The 18,389-nt window shown below is 38.8% G+C and overlaps 1 protein-coding gene across 8 annotated transcripts in view; it reads left to right on the top strand.

Annotated features, from left to right (window-relative positions):
- LOC122863663 (kinesin-like protein KIF13B) overlaps positions 1-18,389 on the top strand; it is a 43,996-nt gene that overhangs the window by 22,144 nt on the left and 3,463 nt on the right. For 2 of the 8 annotated variants that reach the window (XM_044170355.1, XM_044170358.1), the window contains 20 exons: positions 628-774; positions 1,172-1,321; positions 1,617-1,742; positions 2,909-3,082; positions 3,399-3,556; positions 5,099-5,231; positions 5,461-5,607; positions 5,847-5,876; positions 6,048-6,147; positions 7,357-7,483; positions 8,371-8,426; positions 8,534-8,652; positions 8,812-8,988; positions 9,112-9,204; positions 11,110-11,262; positions 11,651-11,728; positions 12,273-12,329; positions 13,730-13,823; positions 14,147-14,229; positions 17,944-18,009. In XM_044170355.1, the coding sequence (XP_044026290.1) occupies positions 628-774; positions 1,172-1,321; positions 1,617-1,742; positions 2,909-3,082; positions 3,399-3,556; positions 5,099-5,231; positions 5,461-5,607; positions 5,847-5,876; positions 6,048-6,147; positions 7,357-7,483; positions 8,371-8,426; positions 8,534-8,652; positions 8,812-8,988; positions 9,112-9,204; positions 11,110-11,262; positions 11,651-11,728; positions 12,273-12,329; positions 13,730-13,823; positions 14,147-14,229; positions 17,944-18,009 (2,268 nt within the window). Of the gene's footprint in view, positions 1-627; positions 775-1,171; positions 1,322-1,616; positions 1,743-2,908; positions 3,083-3,398; positions 3,557-5,098; positions 5,232-5,460; positions 5,608-5,846; positions 5,877-6,047; positions 6,148-7,356; positions 7,484-8,370; positions 8,427-8,533; positions 8,653-8,811; positions 8,989-9,111; positions 9,205-11,109; positions 11,263-11,650; positions 11,729-12,272; positions 12,330-13,729; positions 13,824-14,110; positions 14,230-16,855; positions 16,931-17,943; positions 18,010-18,389 lie in introns of all 8 variants that reach the window. The other 6 variants (XM_044170351.1, XM_044170350.1, XM_044170354.1 and 3 more) reach the window with 6 other exon arrangements.

Here is an 18,389-nt window from a genome sequence, read left to right as displayed (position 1 = left end):
CCCCATTTTGGCAAATTGGCACCATTAAAAGTGTGCTGAATCAGCTGTTAGCAGTTCATATTTGCAATATACTCCTGGATGTAGAAACATCTATCACAGGATTAATTTGATACTTAAGAAAACATGATGATTCTCAGGCAAGTTCTGGAGTCTTTTTTTCTATGATTTTTAAGTGGATTTTATTCACATTTATTAATTTATTCACGAAGGACATCTGAGATAATGATATCCCCAGGAAGTGAGGACAGGAAGAAAATCACACTGTATCATCTAAAATATGAAATACCTAAAATATACGTATCACGTCAGTGTGGTCAGATTTGGCTGAGTTTTGAGAAGGAGTAAAAATTTTGACACAAATTGCTGCAATCAGGCTCTAAGGCTGTTGAAGTACCTTAATTACCTTCTCACAGCCACTGCTGCACCTCTGCCATAGGGAAATGTATGTAAACCAGTTTCTGCCGAGAAGGAGGGAAAAGCACTTTCAGTTATTGGAAAAACTCTAGTATGGTTTGGAAAATGGTTGGCAGTAATAATGGTTGTAAGATATAATATACAGAAAATACTGTCAGTGCTTTTCGGGCCAACATGAATAAAAAGCAGTTTTCTCTCTCCCCTTCTGCATAGCGTGATGTAGTATTGAGCGAGCCGGCCATCCAGGTTCGCCGCAAAAGTAAAGGGAAGCAGATCTGGGCTCTGGAAAAGATGGAGAACAGGCTGGTGGACATGAGGGAGCTCTACCAGGAGTGGAAGGACTTTGATGAAGACAACCCTGTGAGTGAATAGAGATTAATGCCTGTTTGACGCACAGACAGATATCAGATTAATGAATTACATTTTAATCTGTAGAATTTACTGTATATGCTTGTTTTCATTTATGCCATTTTGAATCCCTGTTTGATTGAATGCTTAAAAGGAGGGACACAAAACAGGCACAGTGAAAACAAAGAATATGAGGAAAAACACGGGCAAATATACTTAACTCAGTTTGTTTAAGAGAAATAATTTGAGATTTACACCAAAAAGTCCTGATGGATCATTAGATTTCTAGTTTTGCGACCATTAAGTTTAACATTTGCACAAACCCTGAGGAGTTCAGAAAGACCCTGAAGTCAAACAAGTGATTTGTTCATCAGCCTCACCCCATTCTTACTCTTTCTCTCTAACCCAGGTGATGCGGTCCTATTTCAAACGTGCCGACCCGTTCTTTGATGAACAGGAGAACCACAGTCTGATCGGTGTGGCCAACGTTTTCCTGGCCTGCCTGTTCTACGATGTCAAGCTGCAATATGCAGTGCCCATCATCAACCAGAAGGGAGAGGTAGGAGCCCACCGGGTGCAATGTATCCAAGTTCTTAAACTTGTATGATACACACATGGACAATTTAGATGTTATAAGCTCTAATTTGTAGTACTCCTTGTAGCCTGCTATGTTTGTTTATTAACTTTAATTCATTAATTTTTTGATTACTTTGATTATAAGGCCTACAGTATGACAATGACATGAGGGTATCTTTATGGACTGATAATAAGCCTCAGTGACCAAGAAACACTCGTTTTGACCAGGAAACAGAAGTGAGACTCTGTGTGTGTGTGTGTGTGTGTGTGTGTGTCAGGTGGCAGGTCGGCTACATGTGGAGGTGTGGCGGGGTACGGAGGGCTCTGAGGAGGAAGGTCCAGGACAGTTTACTCAGCAGAGCAACACAGGCAGAGATCCGCAGGAGCGCAAGCTGAACTGTGTGGTGAGAACATGCAAATGTAGCTTCATTAACAGGTCTGTTTATCATGTGATTTAGTTACAAATGAGCCAAATCCAGGAGGAAACCCCATCTGATAATGTGAATCCTATACCTTCTCTTGCTGACATATAAGTCAGTATCCTACATGCAGTAGCTGTTCAGTAAGTGAGTTTAACTTTATTAATGCCAGTGGGAAAATGATTCCAGATTAATAATGGATCTGGCAGGCAGTCAGATTGTTTTGTCTTCTCTCTATTGTGAGTTTCTCCAGCTCACTGTACTTTGAAGTGTAACAAGTTTAATTAACTCTGGGTCGGCTTTATATCCTGGTTGTCTGCGGCTTCTGTTTTTTGTGTGATGAAATAAAAACAAAGCCAGGAGGTCTTTGCTGGGAATTCTTACATATTGACCTGAGGCGTTTTTCTCTGTGTGTAGAAATTATTTCTTGACTTTAGGAGAGAGCCAAACTAAAATTAAGTTTAACAGACCAACACATTTTTAAACCTCGCTAGGGGTCTCTCACATCAAAACAATAACAAAAGATGTAGTTTGATGATGTCGTGAAGTAGCGTTGGATCATGGGAGTTGTTATCTTCACCACCATTGCTGTCATTGCAGTCAGATTCTCCCGGTTAGGATTACTTCAGTGTTCATCGTTCAGATGGCTTTTACCGGGAGCTGAATTATCCGCAGAGGTCTCTTCCTCTCCAAAACAAATGGACTCTGTGATTAAAACCCGTAAAAACACTGAATAAAGCAGTTCCACGTTAAAAATCAGTGTTTCTCACTGACGCTGTCCCAGATGGGCTGCGAGACGAGCTGCCGCTAATGTTTGCTCGGCTTGTTTCTCTGATAACTTAAGATCCAGACGTCTGATGACTAAAATCCTTCATCCAGTTAAAATATATAGTTAAAAACGACCAAGATCTAAAAAGTGTATCGTAAAAATGTGGCTTAAAACTGGTTTAAAAAGTCAATTTATGACAGCTTCTGGCAGACAACCACAACGCTGATGTATGCGCCATGGGGGATATGACGCCATTGACCCTAACCCTTGATTAAAATTACAGATTTCTATAGGTTTGACAATTGTTGGAAACATATATTGTCATTGTCTGCGTAGGTGAGTGCATTTCCTCATCATCTCTCTCTCTCTCTCTCTCTCTCAGGTGAAAATCCTCCAGGCCAATGGTCTGCCTCGCCACCTGTCCAACTTTGTCTTCTGTCAGTACCACTTCTGGGGGCTGGAGGAGCCGGTGTTCATCGCTCCAGAGGTGGCACCATCCAGCTCGTCCTCCGCCTCCAGAGACCCTCAGTGCACTGTGGTCTTTGACAGCGCCAAGGTAACACTCAGACACACACACAAACACACAATATCACAAACATTTATTTACTTCCTTTTAACAACCACATAACCAGATCAGCTCAAAACATTTACCACCCCTGCCCCATTCTATCAGTTTGTTTTATGTATGACTTAAATTGTTTTGTCTTGATATCAGCTTTTATCACCATTTGAAAAACACGCAACACAATAAACTTCATTTATCACTAACACTGCAAATTAACCACAATAAAGGAAATGATAAAACAACAATGGCGAGATGATTGTCAGTATAAGAAAATGTAAATTCCTGTTTTATTTTTATAACGTTTTAGGAGTTGTCTGTGCCAGTGTCGGAGGAGTTTGTGGAATTTTTGGCTGAGGGGGCGGTGGCCATTGAAGTGTACGGCCACAAGCAGGCCAACCATCGCAGGAACCTGGCCCTGTGGGACCTTGGAGTGATTCAAGCCAAGACCCGATCCCTCAGAGAAAGGTGCAGTGACACAAACACACACAACCATGCAGTCATCAAAACTGATTCAAAAAGCACACAAAACACGCAAACGTTACGTGAGATTCGCCCGCTGCAGATGCTCCAAGCTTAATGTCATACACTTTGCAACATACAAGTTGCATTTTCTAAAAAGTGAGAAAATGAGGTCTTGTAAACCCGAGAGGTAGGTTATCATAAATGTTGGATTACAACTGTTTGTAAATTCTTCAGTCAGTTGGTGTATAAGATATTAATGTACTGCATATTTTTACTAACTGGAATGACAGACATGTATTGAGCTGCAATTTCAACACTGCTAATTTCAAAGTTACTTCCCCGTTCAAAAGTTTGGAGTTGCCTGCCATACAAGCTTGATTCAGTACAGTCAGATGGCTGAGAGGAATACTCTATATTTCTGAATGGTCTTTCATGCTTTTAGGTTGTAGAACGTCCTCTTTACAAATTGATGTTATTTTGTATGAAGGGTTTGCAAAAAAAGTAATGTTTTGTACATGGAGAACAAAACACTGTACAATGGTTCAACCAGACTGACAATTGAAAGGTCAGAAAGAGACAAAGATACCTCGGAGCAACAGTTAAATAAGAATATAAGAAATCAGCGGTCATTGGTAAAAGAAATTGGAAGCTTAGCATTAAAATCTGTGCAGATTTAAATAGGAACAGGTTTCAGTGTCAAGTGCACAATAATACCGATAACAAGCTGGAATTAACATGCATGCTGTTTTAGCAAAGCTATTCTTAAAACTTCAAAATAGAAATAGTAGGTTAAGTCTAGGGTTAGCACTATTGGAACTGGATCACGGAATAGCAGCTGAACATACTATGGCCCCCAAGAAAAACGGGTTCCCAAAATATTTAGAGCCCACAGCTGTGGTTCAAAAATGATCCAGGGTAGTTTGGTAGAGTATTTGGGGGGGAAAAATGGTTACAATAGTATCTTGTCATGCAACACTGTGGGGACATCGACTAAACAGAAGTTTTAATCATTTAATTATTCTAAAACTCTTTCAAATGTAAATAATACATTTGGTGTATAATTATACTGTTTTTATCTATGTTAAAATAGCCATTATTGAAGGAAAGAAGAAAAACATCTATATAACAGGTGACTCCAAACAGGTGATATATATATATATATATATATATATATATATATATATATATATATATATATATATATATATATATATATACACACACACACACACACACACACACACACACACACACACACACACACACACACACACTATTCATTGTTGAAGCTAATGACTGATAAAGTTGTATCCTCAACATTTTTCACTCTAAGGTTAGGTGTCTTACTTTAGATAAGTCTAGTCTCATATCAGTGATGCTAAAGTGCTAACATGATTTTAGTGTATGTTTTACCCTCTAATGGTAAAAATGACCAATAGGCCGATCCACAAAAACATCACTATCTACAAAACATACTATGTGCCATAACACATAAAGCTATGAATTAATATAATGTTCTGATGTGTGTCCACGCTGTACCTGCAGGTGGAGTGAGGTGACCCGCCAGCTGGAGTTGTGGGTGCAGTTGATGGAGCTGAACGAGGCAGGAGAGTTCACAGCTGTAGAGGTTCTTCCTGCTAAAGACGTACGCACAGGAGGAATCTTCCAGCTCCGACAGGTTTCATGGATCTTTGTTTGTTTGTAGATTTGGAGGTTTATTCATTTGAATAGGAGCATTTTTCTATTATTATTCTGATTATGTGAACAGATGAATGAACTGAGATCAGAATATTTTCCAGCTCCGTGACTATGTAGCTGCCACTGCCATATCAATGGGTAATAAAATCAAAGAAGTGAATATTACTATCCTCTCAGAACTATCCTCTCATGTAAATCTGTACCTCCAGGGTCAGTCCCGTCGGGTCCAGGTGGAGGTGCGTTCAGTACCAGACTCAGGCACCATGCCCCTCATCGCCGCCTCCATCCTCTCAGTGTCCATTGGAGATGTCAAGGTCCAACAGACGCGTCCCTCCAGAGGCAGCGAATCACAATGGGTGAGGAGGAAATATAATCAGTTGTTGATATTCGTTCAAAATTTGTTGGAAGAGGGATTTTATGGAAATTAAAGGAAATTAAATGACCTTGATCTTTGGTTTCCATGCCTACTTTGTGTGTGTGAGAATGATGAATTTGCCACCTGTCCTCAGACTCCCCCTTTCTGACTTAAATAGCACAATTTTTATCTAATGTTTGACTTTGACTTTAACTGTTTCTCTCTCAATTTAAATTTCAGGGTGGGGATGAAGAAATGGACAGCTACCAAGTAAGTAGATGATCAATGATAAAGATGCATCATAGTTTGGTTAATGGAGAAAAAAATGGCAAGTAGCTAAACTTTAGGAGTGTTTCTCCTATGTAAACAGTGAAATAAAAAAAGTCTGTTTCTGTACAACTGATATAACTTGTGTGCGTGTGTGTGTGTGTGTGTGTGTAGGAGGTAGACCTGGAGAGGTTGAGGGAACAGTGGCTGGTCACACTCACTCAGAGACAGGAGTATCTGGACCAGCATCTACAGAAGATAGTTTGCAAACCAGGTACAGCTGTGGAACACATACATCCTACAAAAAACTAGCATTTCTGAACTCAACTCTGATATGAAAGCAGAAATAACTGATAGTATAAATATGTCCACTCATCTATTTTCTTGTCAGTATGCACTTTTTATGCTAACACGTCTTTTCCTCCCACTGTTCAGTGAAATTCCGCTTTGAAAGCCCAACTGCTACTTAATTTTTCTCTTCTCATATTGTGTTCATTAAAATGTATCTCCCAGTGTATAATTTTACAGCACAGATACTGCTTTTCTTCATTCACTTGTCATAACCAAGTGGCAGTGATGTACAGTTCAAGTCACCATTAATATAAAGTCACAATGAAGCAAATAGACTCTTTCTCAGCACTTCCAACAGTACAGCCGTGTGGATGAATGGGAAGCATCGAAGTAAGTGCTTATTGATTATGGTGTAGCTGACAGTGATCATAAGTCTTGAGCCCCTGCAGAGTAACACTGACTCTTTCACTAAGTTGTGAGGTTTTCATAGCTGCAGGTTGTTAGGGCTAGTAGGTAGTTAAAGTATGGTGTAGGGCTGGGGAAGGGATATGGTTGAAATCAATATCACAACATTATTAAGAATATTTATGTATGATAACGATATGGCAGGATATGGCGTATCCAAAATCAAAATCAGATATAAAATAATCTAGATAATGAATAATAATAGTAATCTGTAGAATAATATCAGTATAATAATATAGTATGTTATAACATATTACATCAGATGAAAGTCTTCACACGTAAAAAAAAAACTTAAATTAATCATTTAGTTAGGGTTTGATTACATTTCGTGTGGAATCATTCATTTGGACAGCAGAACTTTGTAAAATGATAACGCAATATGATCATACAGTACCATCACAATATAATTCCAATGAATGTCAATAAACAATAGTAAAGAACTATCACCCAGCCCTACTATAGAATATTTAATATTCAGTATATATATATATATATATATATATATATATATATATATATATATATATATATATATATATATATATATATATATATATATATATATAATTTTAGCAAATTACAGACAAATGTAAGATCAGAAGAATGTGCATCAGTGTATGATGTTGTTTTATGTATTAAATTTTTTTGCATTCATTGTTTTGTTTTGTTTTTTTGAGGTCCTTCCTTCTTTGTGTTTGTGTTTGTTCACCTGTGTATGTGCGGGTAGATAAGTCAGAGGACGATGTTGAAAGGGAGTCCCAGCTGCTGGAGTGCCGTCTGACACTCACCGAAGAACGCAATGCCGTTCTGGTGCCGTCGGCTGGCAGCGGCATCCCTGGAGCTCCGGTGGAGAGGTGTGTGTGTGTGTGTGTGTGTGTGTGTGTGTGTCAAGGAAAACTCATTGTTACAACAATTTTTATTTATTTTATTTCATTATTTAGGAAAGATTTGCTTTAAGAACACATTGCTTCCTTTTTACACGCTACGTTGTAAAAACATGTTGGAAATTCAGTAGTGGTGGAAATTAACAAACTACTATTACAATTAAGTACATTTTAACTACTGTACTTAAGTACAATTTTGATATACTTTATTTCCATTTTATACTTCCATTTCCACCACATTTCTGAGGAGAATATTGTACTTTTTAATCCACTGATAATACTTATGTATTCTTACTGTAGACGTTAGGTTTCTGCTTTTAAATTTTACTGAAGTAATATATTTTTTCTTTGTGGTATTGCTACTTTTACTCAAATAAATGACCTGAATACCACTGAAATTCAAGTTATTTTCCCATGAAAGTATTGTTAGCTTATTATAATACCAAAAAAAACAAACAAAAAAAAAACACTACAAAACCATCAATACCTCATTTATACCTTCCACCAAACTGGGCTTGACAGTTTAGTGAAGGCTGAATCTCTCATATAACTTCTCAAATTACAGCTCAAGTCAAGAAATGGTTGACAACAAATTATTAGTAAATTCAGGTAAAAGTCAAGTTTGGATTGACTCTCTCATTTTGTTCAGCTCTGGTCAGAAATGTTCGGCAGTAAGAGAGAAGCTAGATTTTCTAATTTTCTACTCATCAGATCCACTTAGTTGGATGTTAATTGCTTGGCGTTGTGTGAGGACAGCTATTTTGTACCTAGTCAGGATGAGTGGAGGGAGCTGTCAGCCCCTCTGTATCATGGACTAGATGTTTAGTCAGTGTGCTGACGGTACTGTTTCTCCACAGGGTTCCTGTCCCTGGAATGGAAACGCACATTCCTGTCCTTTTCCTGGATCTCAGTGGTATGTTGTTCCTCACCGTCTTTTGTGCTCGTAATTTGGTCAAATCCTCTGTTGTCTCAACAACTATTGAACCCGTTTTCTTTCTCCCGTCTTTTTTTCCCCTCCAGCTGATGATTTCCAGTCCAGTCTTTCAGCCCCATTGGCTGGAGGGCTGGATGCCTTACTCAGTGGGGAGGATGGTGACGACTTCTTTGACCTTCATATTGTTAGACACTACGATCCAGCGGTAAGGTGACGATTGATATTCAGAGTGTGGATTTGTGAGTTTCCCTCTCTTATAGATTATCTCTCTATTTTCTTTTGCAAATCCCAAATGTACCATCGGGATAGCGAATGGTGGGAATCCTTTAGCCATTAATTTCCCATGCTTTTTAATGTGGTCCAGGTGAAGGTGGAGGCTTCCTGGGACTCGACGGTCCATGAGTGCCCCCAGCTGAGTTGCGTGACGTCGGCTGACCAGAGGGTCTACCTGACGGTCAGCACGGTGGTTCAGCTGAGCCACCCGGCCCACATGCAGCTGATACTCAGAAAACGCATCTGCGTCAACGTCAACAGGAGACAGGTGGGTGGCCCCGAGGCATAATGGCTAGCAGCAAGCTGCTACAATGACATGTTTGCTTTCTCCCTTACATAATCACATGTCCAAAGAGATTAGTTGATTGGAGAAAATGTGGTTGTGTGGCAGGGTTTTGCTCAGAGCCTGCTGAAGAGGATGTCTCAGCGCAGCACCATCCCGGGCTGTGGAGTCACCTTTGAAATCGTTTCTAACATCCCAGGGGTAAGTACAGGACCACAAAGTTATTTGTTAGAAAGAAAGTAAAATGCCCATGATTTGTCCGCAACTGCATATTTATTTTTTTTAAAAAAACAAAAAAAAACTGGACAAACCTGAAGAAGAGCACAATAGAACAGAGTTTTGGCCGCGCCCAGAAACAGAACACATTACAAACTGCTTGACTAGTAAACAAATTAGAAAAACTTGGGTCCCCCGTAACTGTAGAAAATAATGCTGTATATTCTTATTTTATGCTGAAGAATGACGTCTTTCCTTTTGTTTTGACTTTGTTGGAAGGTGACTTTGGTCAGACTTTGATCAATATATTACAGTATTTACTACAATAAATGACATCAACATCAGGAACATAGGATACATCACACTTTAGTAGTACTGCTCATAACTCAAATACATACACTCAAATAAGATATCATGTACATATAAAAGCAACAGACACTCAGGCAATCGCAAAAATTTAATTGAAATGGGGAATATTACTGGAGCCACTGTGTCCGTATATAATAACTTGACACACATTCTTTTTAAAGAAGCAAAAGGTTTGAGGTCACTGCCATAGAATAAATTGCTAAATAAATTTAGGTAAAAGGTTTGAATTTTGTACGTCACTGTCATTGTCTAATTTACCCACATTTATAAGTGAAACCTGGTTTTACATACATTTTTAATCAGTAACCATAATTTTGATGCACTTATTTTTCTAGAAATGACCTTAAACAACCAGCTTTCAAGAGCAGGGTGTACTTATTGTGCATCCATATTAAAAATGTATCATGTATACAGTGGTGTGCAAAAGTGTTTGCCCCCTTCCTGATTTCTTGTTTTTTTGCATTTTTGACACACTTAAATGTTTCAGATCATCAAAGAAATTTAAATATTAGTCAAAGATAACACAAGTAAACCTGTTCCAAAACTTCTTTGGATGTTGTTGTGGGGTCTCTGAATGGCTGAAGAGGAACAAAATGAAGACTTTGGAGTGGCCTAGTGGAGATAGGTTGAGCAAACTGACTAGTGGCCTAGTCAAAGTCCTGACCTGAATCTTATTGAGATGCTGTGGCATGATCTTCATGCTCGAAAACCCTCCAATGTAGCTGAATTACAAGAATTCTGCAAAGATGAGTGGGCCAAAATTCCTCCACAGCGCTGTAAAAGACTCATTGCAAGTTATTGCAAATGCTTGATTGCAGTTGTTGTTGCTAAGGGTGGCCCAACCAGTTATTAGGTTTAGGGGGCAATCACTTTTTCACACAGGGCCATGTAGGTTTGGATTTTGTTTTCCCTTAATAATAACAACCTTCATTTAAAAACTGCATGTTGTGTTTACTTGTGTTGTCTTTGACTAATATTTAAATTTGTTTGATGATCTGAAACATTTTAAGTGTGACAAACATGCAAAAAAATAAGAAATCAGGAAGGGGGCAACACTTTTGCACACCACTGTATGGGGCGACTGTGGCTTAGTGGTAGAGCGGGTCGTCCACCAATCGGAATGTGATATGTAGTGTGAAGTGCTTGAGTAGTAAAGACTAGAAAGGAGCTATATTTGTAAATTCCATTTATAAGACATGCAAATGATCAAATGTTGCCACAAAAGTGCAGGTGGTTAAACTCAACCAGACTAACATGTTTTATGAATGTTACCTTTTTACCCAGCATTGTTGAATACTTAATGCTGATTGGCTACGTTCTGTGGACTTTGTTTTCTAAATAACCAACCAGAGAAGCATTCTGCTAGTCAGAGGCTGGATGCCAGTGTACTGTAGTCGTTTATTTTTCTGTAATTTCATTTCCAGCTTTTGCACCTCCATAGATTCTATTTGCAGTCATTTTATGACATAAGCACATTAAGTAGTACCCTGCCCCTTACATTCTGTCTCCCTGCTCCCACAGGACATCCATGGTCCAGAGGACAGGGAGATGTTGGCCAGGTTGGCTGCCAGCACTAAAGACGACCAGTCAGCTGACAGTGAGGCGGCCATAGAGAAATACCTCCGCAGCGTCCTGGCTGTGGAGAACATCCTCACTCTGGACAGACTCAGACAGGTCAGGAAATACAGTTCATAAACGCCTGAGATGTGAATCTCATCTGTATAGATTTGATGTGAATCTCCAAACATTAAAACCATATTAAGTAATTTGGTATTCAGCGTCATTTAGTTCACTCAGAATACCTACATGTCTGACCAGTCTCCCATTTAACCATGTTCCTTTGATTGATGTGAGCATGAGCACATTAAATCCTCATTGTCTTTTTCACTCTTTATGCAATTTTGGAAAATGTCATCCTGAGCCGGAATTGGAACATTTTCCTTTCTACCCTGCCAAAAAAGAAAACAAACAGAGCTAATTAATCCACATAATACAAAGCATCCAAATAGAGACACTGTGTGTGTGTGTGTGTGTGTGTGTGTGTGTGTGTGTGTGTGTGTAGGAGGTGGCTGTGAGGGAACAGCTGGCAGTCAGAGGGAAAGCTCCCGGACGCTGCCTGAGCTCTTCAAGCGTCAACCGGGTAAGAGAGCTCGAGTTTTATTTTTTGACCCAATCATTAAAGGAATAGTTCAGGTTTTTTGACGTAAGGCAGTTATAACCTAATCGGGTAGTAATATTCGCTCAAGCTATGGATCCTGTGGACCGAGAGACATCACCACTGGGGTCATGGCTTTCATGAGTTAATGAAAACATTTTTCAAACCGTGACATAGGATTCAAAAAAGTTCAAACTATCCATCATTAGTGTGTTTCCAGAATTTGACTGTCCTCTGAGCTCTACAAATAGAGCTACATAGATCTACTCAACAGTTCCATGATACAGAGTTACAAAGGCAAAAACCCTCCTTACATCACTTACATAAACTCAACTCTGCATTTTCTACCCACACTGAACTGAATTGGTGTTTTTATACTACTGCTAACCACTATTTTGGGTTTGTTTGTATTCTGGGGTTCAGGTTATATTTCTTCATACAGTTCCTTCTTCCCTGCTGTTAACATGTCTCACTGGTGTTAACCTGTCTTACTAACACCCTGGCTCTGACCCTCTAACCATTTAACCAGCTGTCATCCAGCAGTCTGGATCTCTACTCATCCACTCATAAGCTCAATGACTTCAAGGTGAGACACATAAATCATGTCTACTAATCATCTCATTTGTATCCGTTTATTTATCATGTCTTAGTCTTAAAGTTCTATTTTTCATTTGAGTTTTCTGTTCATTGTTTTCTATTTCTCATTCGGAAGATTGTCTCCATAATATAAACTAAAGTCTGATGCATCAACTATGTCCAGTATTTATATAGGTTGTTTTTGTTTTTTTCTGCTAGTTCCACAGCTTGACTTGATTTGTTGAGGTGAATTGTGAAGCTTCACAAACAAAAATGAGCGTTCCACCAAAGTCTAAATCCTCATTTTAATTCTGCCATGTCCTGTGGTTCCCAACCTATGGACAAGACCGCTCAAGGAGTCCAAATATAAACCTGAGGGGTCACGAGATGATTTACAAGATAAGAAATAAGAAACAAATATACATGCTACCCAAGTTATTTTTATGTTCTCTGACTTTTCTTTACTCTTTGCTTTTTATTGTGAAATACTGTAGTTTTACCTGTCCAGAAATCTGAAACGGTCGAAACAGTGCGAGAAGGAAACATCACACTTTAGTAGTACTGCTCATAACTCAAATACATACACTCAAATAAGATATCATGTACATATAAAAGCAAAGCCAGACACTCACAGGCAATCGCAAAAATACAGTTGAAATGGGGAAGATTACTGGAGCCACTGTGTCTGTATATAATAACTTGACACAGCTTCTTTTTAAAGAAGCAAAAGGTTTGAGGTCACTGTCTTAGAATATGTAAAACCATATGTAATTTCTACTTGCATTATTTCACTCATATATAAAGGGCAAAATAAATCCAAAAAATAAAATTCATATTTACCATCAATGCACTTGGAGAAAATCCAAAAGCTGTTACATGACAACAACGGAAAACACTGTAGAGCCGTGATTCCCAACCAGGGGTACCTGAATCCCAGGAGGGACATGGAAAGGTTAAAGCTCTGCTCATTTGAAAATAGAAATTACGATTTCATTAAAAAAAATATATCCCCATATTGAGTCAGCTGTAACACCTGAACATTACATGTTGCAAATGAGAGAGCATGAAATCCACTTAGCAAGCGCATAGGAAAGTCTAAACAGTTAGCTAAAGGTAATGTGTTGGACAAATGGTGAAAAACCTAAGGGCAGTGCATAAATGGTTGAAATAGCTAAAAGTAATGGACAAACAGTTAAAATAATTAGCTAAAAATAATAGATAAACGGTTGATATAGCTAAAAGTGTTGGATAAATGGTGAAAAACCAAAAGGTAGTGGCTAAATGGCTGACATAACTACTATTGCAGTTCTTTCTGGTCACCAATAGAGGCTGCTAAAGGTTACAGATTATTGAAAAGCTCCTTAAAACCACATGTGTGTCATCCTCTGTCTTTCCCTCTCGTGTGTGCAGGGCTGGGAGAGCCACCAGAACCTTTCTGTGGCGCCTCCTTCGTCTAGACGCACCCTGCCCAGCTCCATATCCCAGAACCTGAACCCAGAGACAGGTACGACTGATAAAACCTTTATCTTCAAATGGATTCTTTCTCTCACTTTGAATTATCTTTTCCGTACCTGCTGCCTTTGATGTCATCAGCTCTGTTTTTGCCTTAGCCGGCGGACAACTAGATCTGTCCTTTTGCTCTCAATCTTAATTTGGCACTTGTTTTCCTCTTTGCCAACACATCTCTCAATTTCCCTCCTCCCTGCCTCAAAAACGTCATCTTTTCCTGCTATCCTTCTTCACCTCTGCTCCTGAAACCTCCTGCTCTTCTTCTCTTCTTTTCTCCATCAGTGCATTCAGGCTTTGCTGCGTCTTATCTCCCTCCAGTGAAGGCCGTACCCAAGCTGCTGAAGTCACTGCTTCCTGGTGGGAAGGAAGATAGTAGAGACCAGACAGCTGTCCATCAGCAGGTACACTCATTCAGTCAGCTCACAGCGCTCTGGATTTAAGCTTGTATTCTGCTCGCTGTCTTATCAGGGATTTAAAGTTTCTATGCATCACTGCAGCCTGAATCTAAATATCCCCTCTACGCATCAGCAGCTAGTCCTATTTCTTCTGTTACTATGGAAACAGAGCTTATGTAGATGGAAACACAAATAATAAACAGATAAAGTGTATAAATGCCTCAGTGCCCCAGATGAGTGGTTTTCCGAAGTTTACTAAAATAGAGGTGATAAACTTTATCATGAACAAGGAATAAATAAGTGTGCTTTTGTGTAAACCTCATCATGTTTTTGAGGCCTTCTCCGGTACACCTTTGCTATATTCGCCAAACGTTTTCATTCATCTTGCCTTTATCAGGGTGGTGTCTGAGGTTGTTTCTGGTTTCCTTATATACAATCCATTGATCAGTTGATACTAAAAATACATTACCATCATCATCTTTTTAAAACTGTTTTTATCCATAAATACGTAGAGATGGCAGAGACTTGAATCTGTGGACAACTAAAGATGGTTGTATGGTTGCAGATTTGGTCGTGTGAGTACCTTAAAAGTACTGTGCAATGACAATGTCCTGTAGCACTACATCCTTTAAATTTAGGTTTAACTACCTTGAAGAATGGACTTTGGCTGCCATGTGACATCCATATTGTCAGATATATCCTGTTTCTCAGTCAAGATTACAACTTGGATGTTGGCTTTAACAATATTTACAAGTCAGAAACTGGTAAAATCAGTAACTCCCGTAAGACATGAATGCGGCATAACAAAAGACGAGTTGCATTATGGGAAATGTAGGATTCTACATCCTCTCCTGCCCCAACTTTATGGAAGTGTAATACTAATTTGCTGGAGTACCCCTTTAATGCCTCATTTGGTTGAGCTGTGAACATGAACCTTTTGAAACCCTGCAACTGATTTTCCATGTTGCAGTGGATAAATCAAAATAAATTAATAAAATATTCCTGTGAAAACACTGCTGCTAGCTACGTTCTCCTGCTAATTAAAATAACAAATTGTTACTAACTGCATTCTTACTAACAGCATGAATGAATACCACTCGTTGTGTTTTGTCACTGCCTGGTTTAAATGTTCCAGTAAACAACTTAAAATTAGTATTCCACCCTTTGTGTTAGGAATAAACGTGACTTGTTATTCTGAGTCATGACATTATGTTCGCTGAAACAAAACCACGTTACTTGAGTACCCGGGTTTAGACTAAAACTATCTGCACATACAGTACAAATGAAGTTGGTGTCTCCCAAGTGATTGACGTGCTGTATAATGTTTGAGACGCCACAAACAGCCCCTACTGAGACAGGAGCACACTGTGTGTAGAGGAGGGTTAATTAGGAGCAGGTGAACCTTGTCGCCCTGACGCATCGCCCCCACACTTTCACCACCTCCTCATGCACTGATCTCCAATCATGCGCCATCGAGACCCGGGAGTCTGCAGCTTTTGACTGATTAGCACCTTGAGCCGCGGAGGGAAGCTAATCAGGGAAATCATGTGCCGTGGTGTTGGAATGGAAACCCGTCGGGCCTTGTTGGTGCATTGTACGAGGCCATCTCCCAATTAGTGCTTCACTCCACCCTGCCTGCCACAGATGTTTAGAAAGGTCAACACAAAAACAAAGCAGGCTGTTGACATAAATTGGATGAGTGATTCATTGTAGCCCTGATCTCAACATAAGTACAGTTTGTTCACTTAACACATCCCATTTACAAAGTTCTAAATATCTGGTGACATGAATGACCTGCAGCTTAAATGTTCAAGACTGTATTAAGGCTGCCATGTAAAAAACCCCATAACTACATATCTGGACTGTTAACAGTAATAATCTTATCTACAGCAGAGGCGTAGACTTGGACTCAAGCCAGACGTCAGTCACAAAAATGAGGACTACTGTGAGACTTGACAAAAAAAAAAGTCTCTGACCTGGTAAAATCCAGACACATTTAAAAAAAAAAAAACAATGTAACGTAACCTGCGAACGTTACTGTGAACATGTTAGCATGAGGTGTGGTGTCTAACTCGATTCATTTATTCATGTTACTTTACCTTGTTCCCGAGATGTTACTATTGTGACAACATTTTTGAACGACTATTTATGTGATCTTCAAAACTGTTTGGCAGCCGTTTTGTTCTGTTTGTGTTCCACTTGTTGTTGTATTTTCTTTGTATTGTATTGTATGTCCTTTTCATAAATTTGTATCATTTTTTAAATTGAAAACTGTAAATAAAGTATTTAGAAAAGAAGACATATCACACAGATTCGAAAGGAAAAGTTCAAACATCCTGTCATTTCAATGGTCAGCATTCAGGGACGTGAAAGACCCGCAGCTTGACCAGTTATGATGACTTGAAATGTGAACTTGCCCTCAATAAATTGAGATTTGCTTTGACAAGACTTGACTTGATGCCCCAAAAGACTCGGACTGATAGATAAACAATGTTTTAATGTGCTGACTACATTTCTTGATCCTTTTTAATCTATTTTTTTTTAAAGAAGAAACACAACATGTATCTGTCCATATTAAATTACAGAAGAGGCAGCCATTCTTGTGCACCTGACGTGTTGTGTTGACTTACAGGTTTACTGTCCTGAGCCAGAGAGGGATAGGATAGATGTGTTTGACCTGCTCTCTGATGGTAGACATATTGTCCATGTAGGTTGTCGTTCTGCTCCGAGCAAAAGCACAAAGAGACCCGAATCAAACCACTTAATTTTGTGTTTGAAGAATGAAGTGTTAATTCCCTCAGAATGTGATGTCAGGCATGCATGGGATCAATCATCCTGATTAATATCCGGTGACTGTGTCTGTTAAGCACACAGTCAAACAATTGTCCTAATTTATTCAAATATCTCAAGATATAAGATGATGATGTTTTTTTTCTATTACCCTCTTCAAAAACAAAACAAAAAAAATGTTAAGAAGCAAATCACACATAATATTTAATCAGCTGACTGATCATATTGAGTGTTAGAGGTAACTAGAATACTGAATAGGGATACATGATTATGGGTGCAATTATAATTATGGTGCACTTATCCTGATTGTTTTACCAGTTTATCATGATTATCTGTCTGAGTGATCTGATGAACAAATATTTTTATTGCACTTTCTGCATCTCAATATCAACATCTTGACTGCTGATCACTGCAATAAATTGAATATTTTTCTCCTTTTTAATATATTGATGCACTAAACTGATTATAGGCACATAAATCACATGTCTGTGCAGTCCCAATATATTGTAACAGATGGCCAACTGGCCTAGTTAGTTATCCTAGTTTAGTATTCTGTGAGGCTGCCAGAGAAAGCTGTACACTATGATGTTCAGCCTACAGTATCTGTCATCTTTTTAGAATCGTAGATTAACTTTTTCCCCACAGGCTCCGTTTTCTGTCTTACTGTCATGCTGAAGCCTGAGCTTTTTAATTCCCTCACAGCAGCTAATCACCACTTCATGCACACTGTATAATGAACAGGTTTGGAAATCTACAGGCTTATATTAATATCTAATCTCCAGGTTGAACCGGCCTAAAAAGACACAGACTTGCTCATGATTACATCTTGAAATCTGCTTGACAAGCATGCAGTGCTAATTTACAGATTCGAGATTGTTTTATTTATAATGTCATTAACTGAACATCTTTTAAATTCCCTTCCTGTCGCAGAGTTTGCCTCGCATCATGGTGCAGTCAGCCAGTGTTGAAGAGGGCATGAGCAAACATCAGCAGCCAGTAAGTTCTCCAGCCCCAGATGGTTTTATAGGTATCTATATGTACTGGGAATGCAGGGACGTAAACTATTTTTGAAATATGGTGTATTCTTCATTATCTGACTTGCTGCGTGTGGTCATACCATGCGTTTGTCATTTTGGAAAAGGCATTTTTTCCTAGCAGGAACTATTGAATTCAAAAGGATTATATCATCCACACTTTCCTCAATAATATTACTCTATTATTTGTTATTTTTATACTTCTATGTTTCTGTGTGTGACTTTTCTCGTTTTCTTTTTTGTTTCCTGTATTGTTATGCAATAACTGGGATAAACAGTTGGTATCGAACAAGAGTAACCACTAAGTTGCTTTTTTTTTTTTTTAAGCTAACAATTTTCAAG

This window comes from Siniperca chuatsi, linkage group LG16 (genome assembly GCF_020085105.1).
Source record: "Siniperca chuatsi isolate FFG_IHB_CAS linkage group LG16, ASM2008510v1, whole genome shotgun sequence".
In the NCBI taxonomy this organism is placed as follows: Eukaryota; Metazoa; Chordata; class Actinopteri; order Centrarchiformes; family Sinipercidae; genus Siniperca; species Siniperca chuatsi.
The sequence above is the reverse complement of the archived record's forward strand: the minus strand, read 5'-3'. Positions and strand labels throughout refer to the sequence as shown.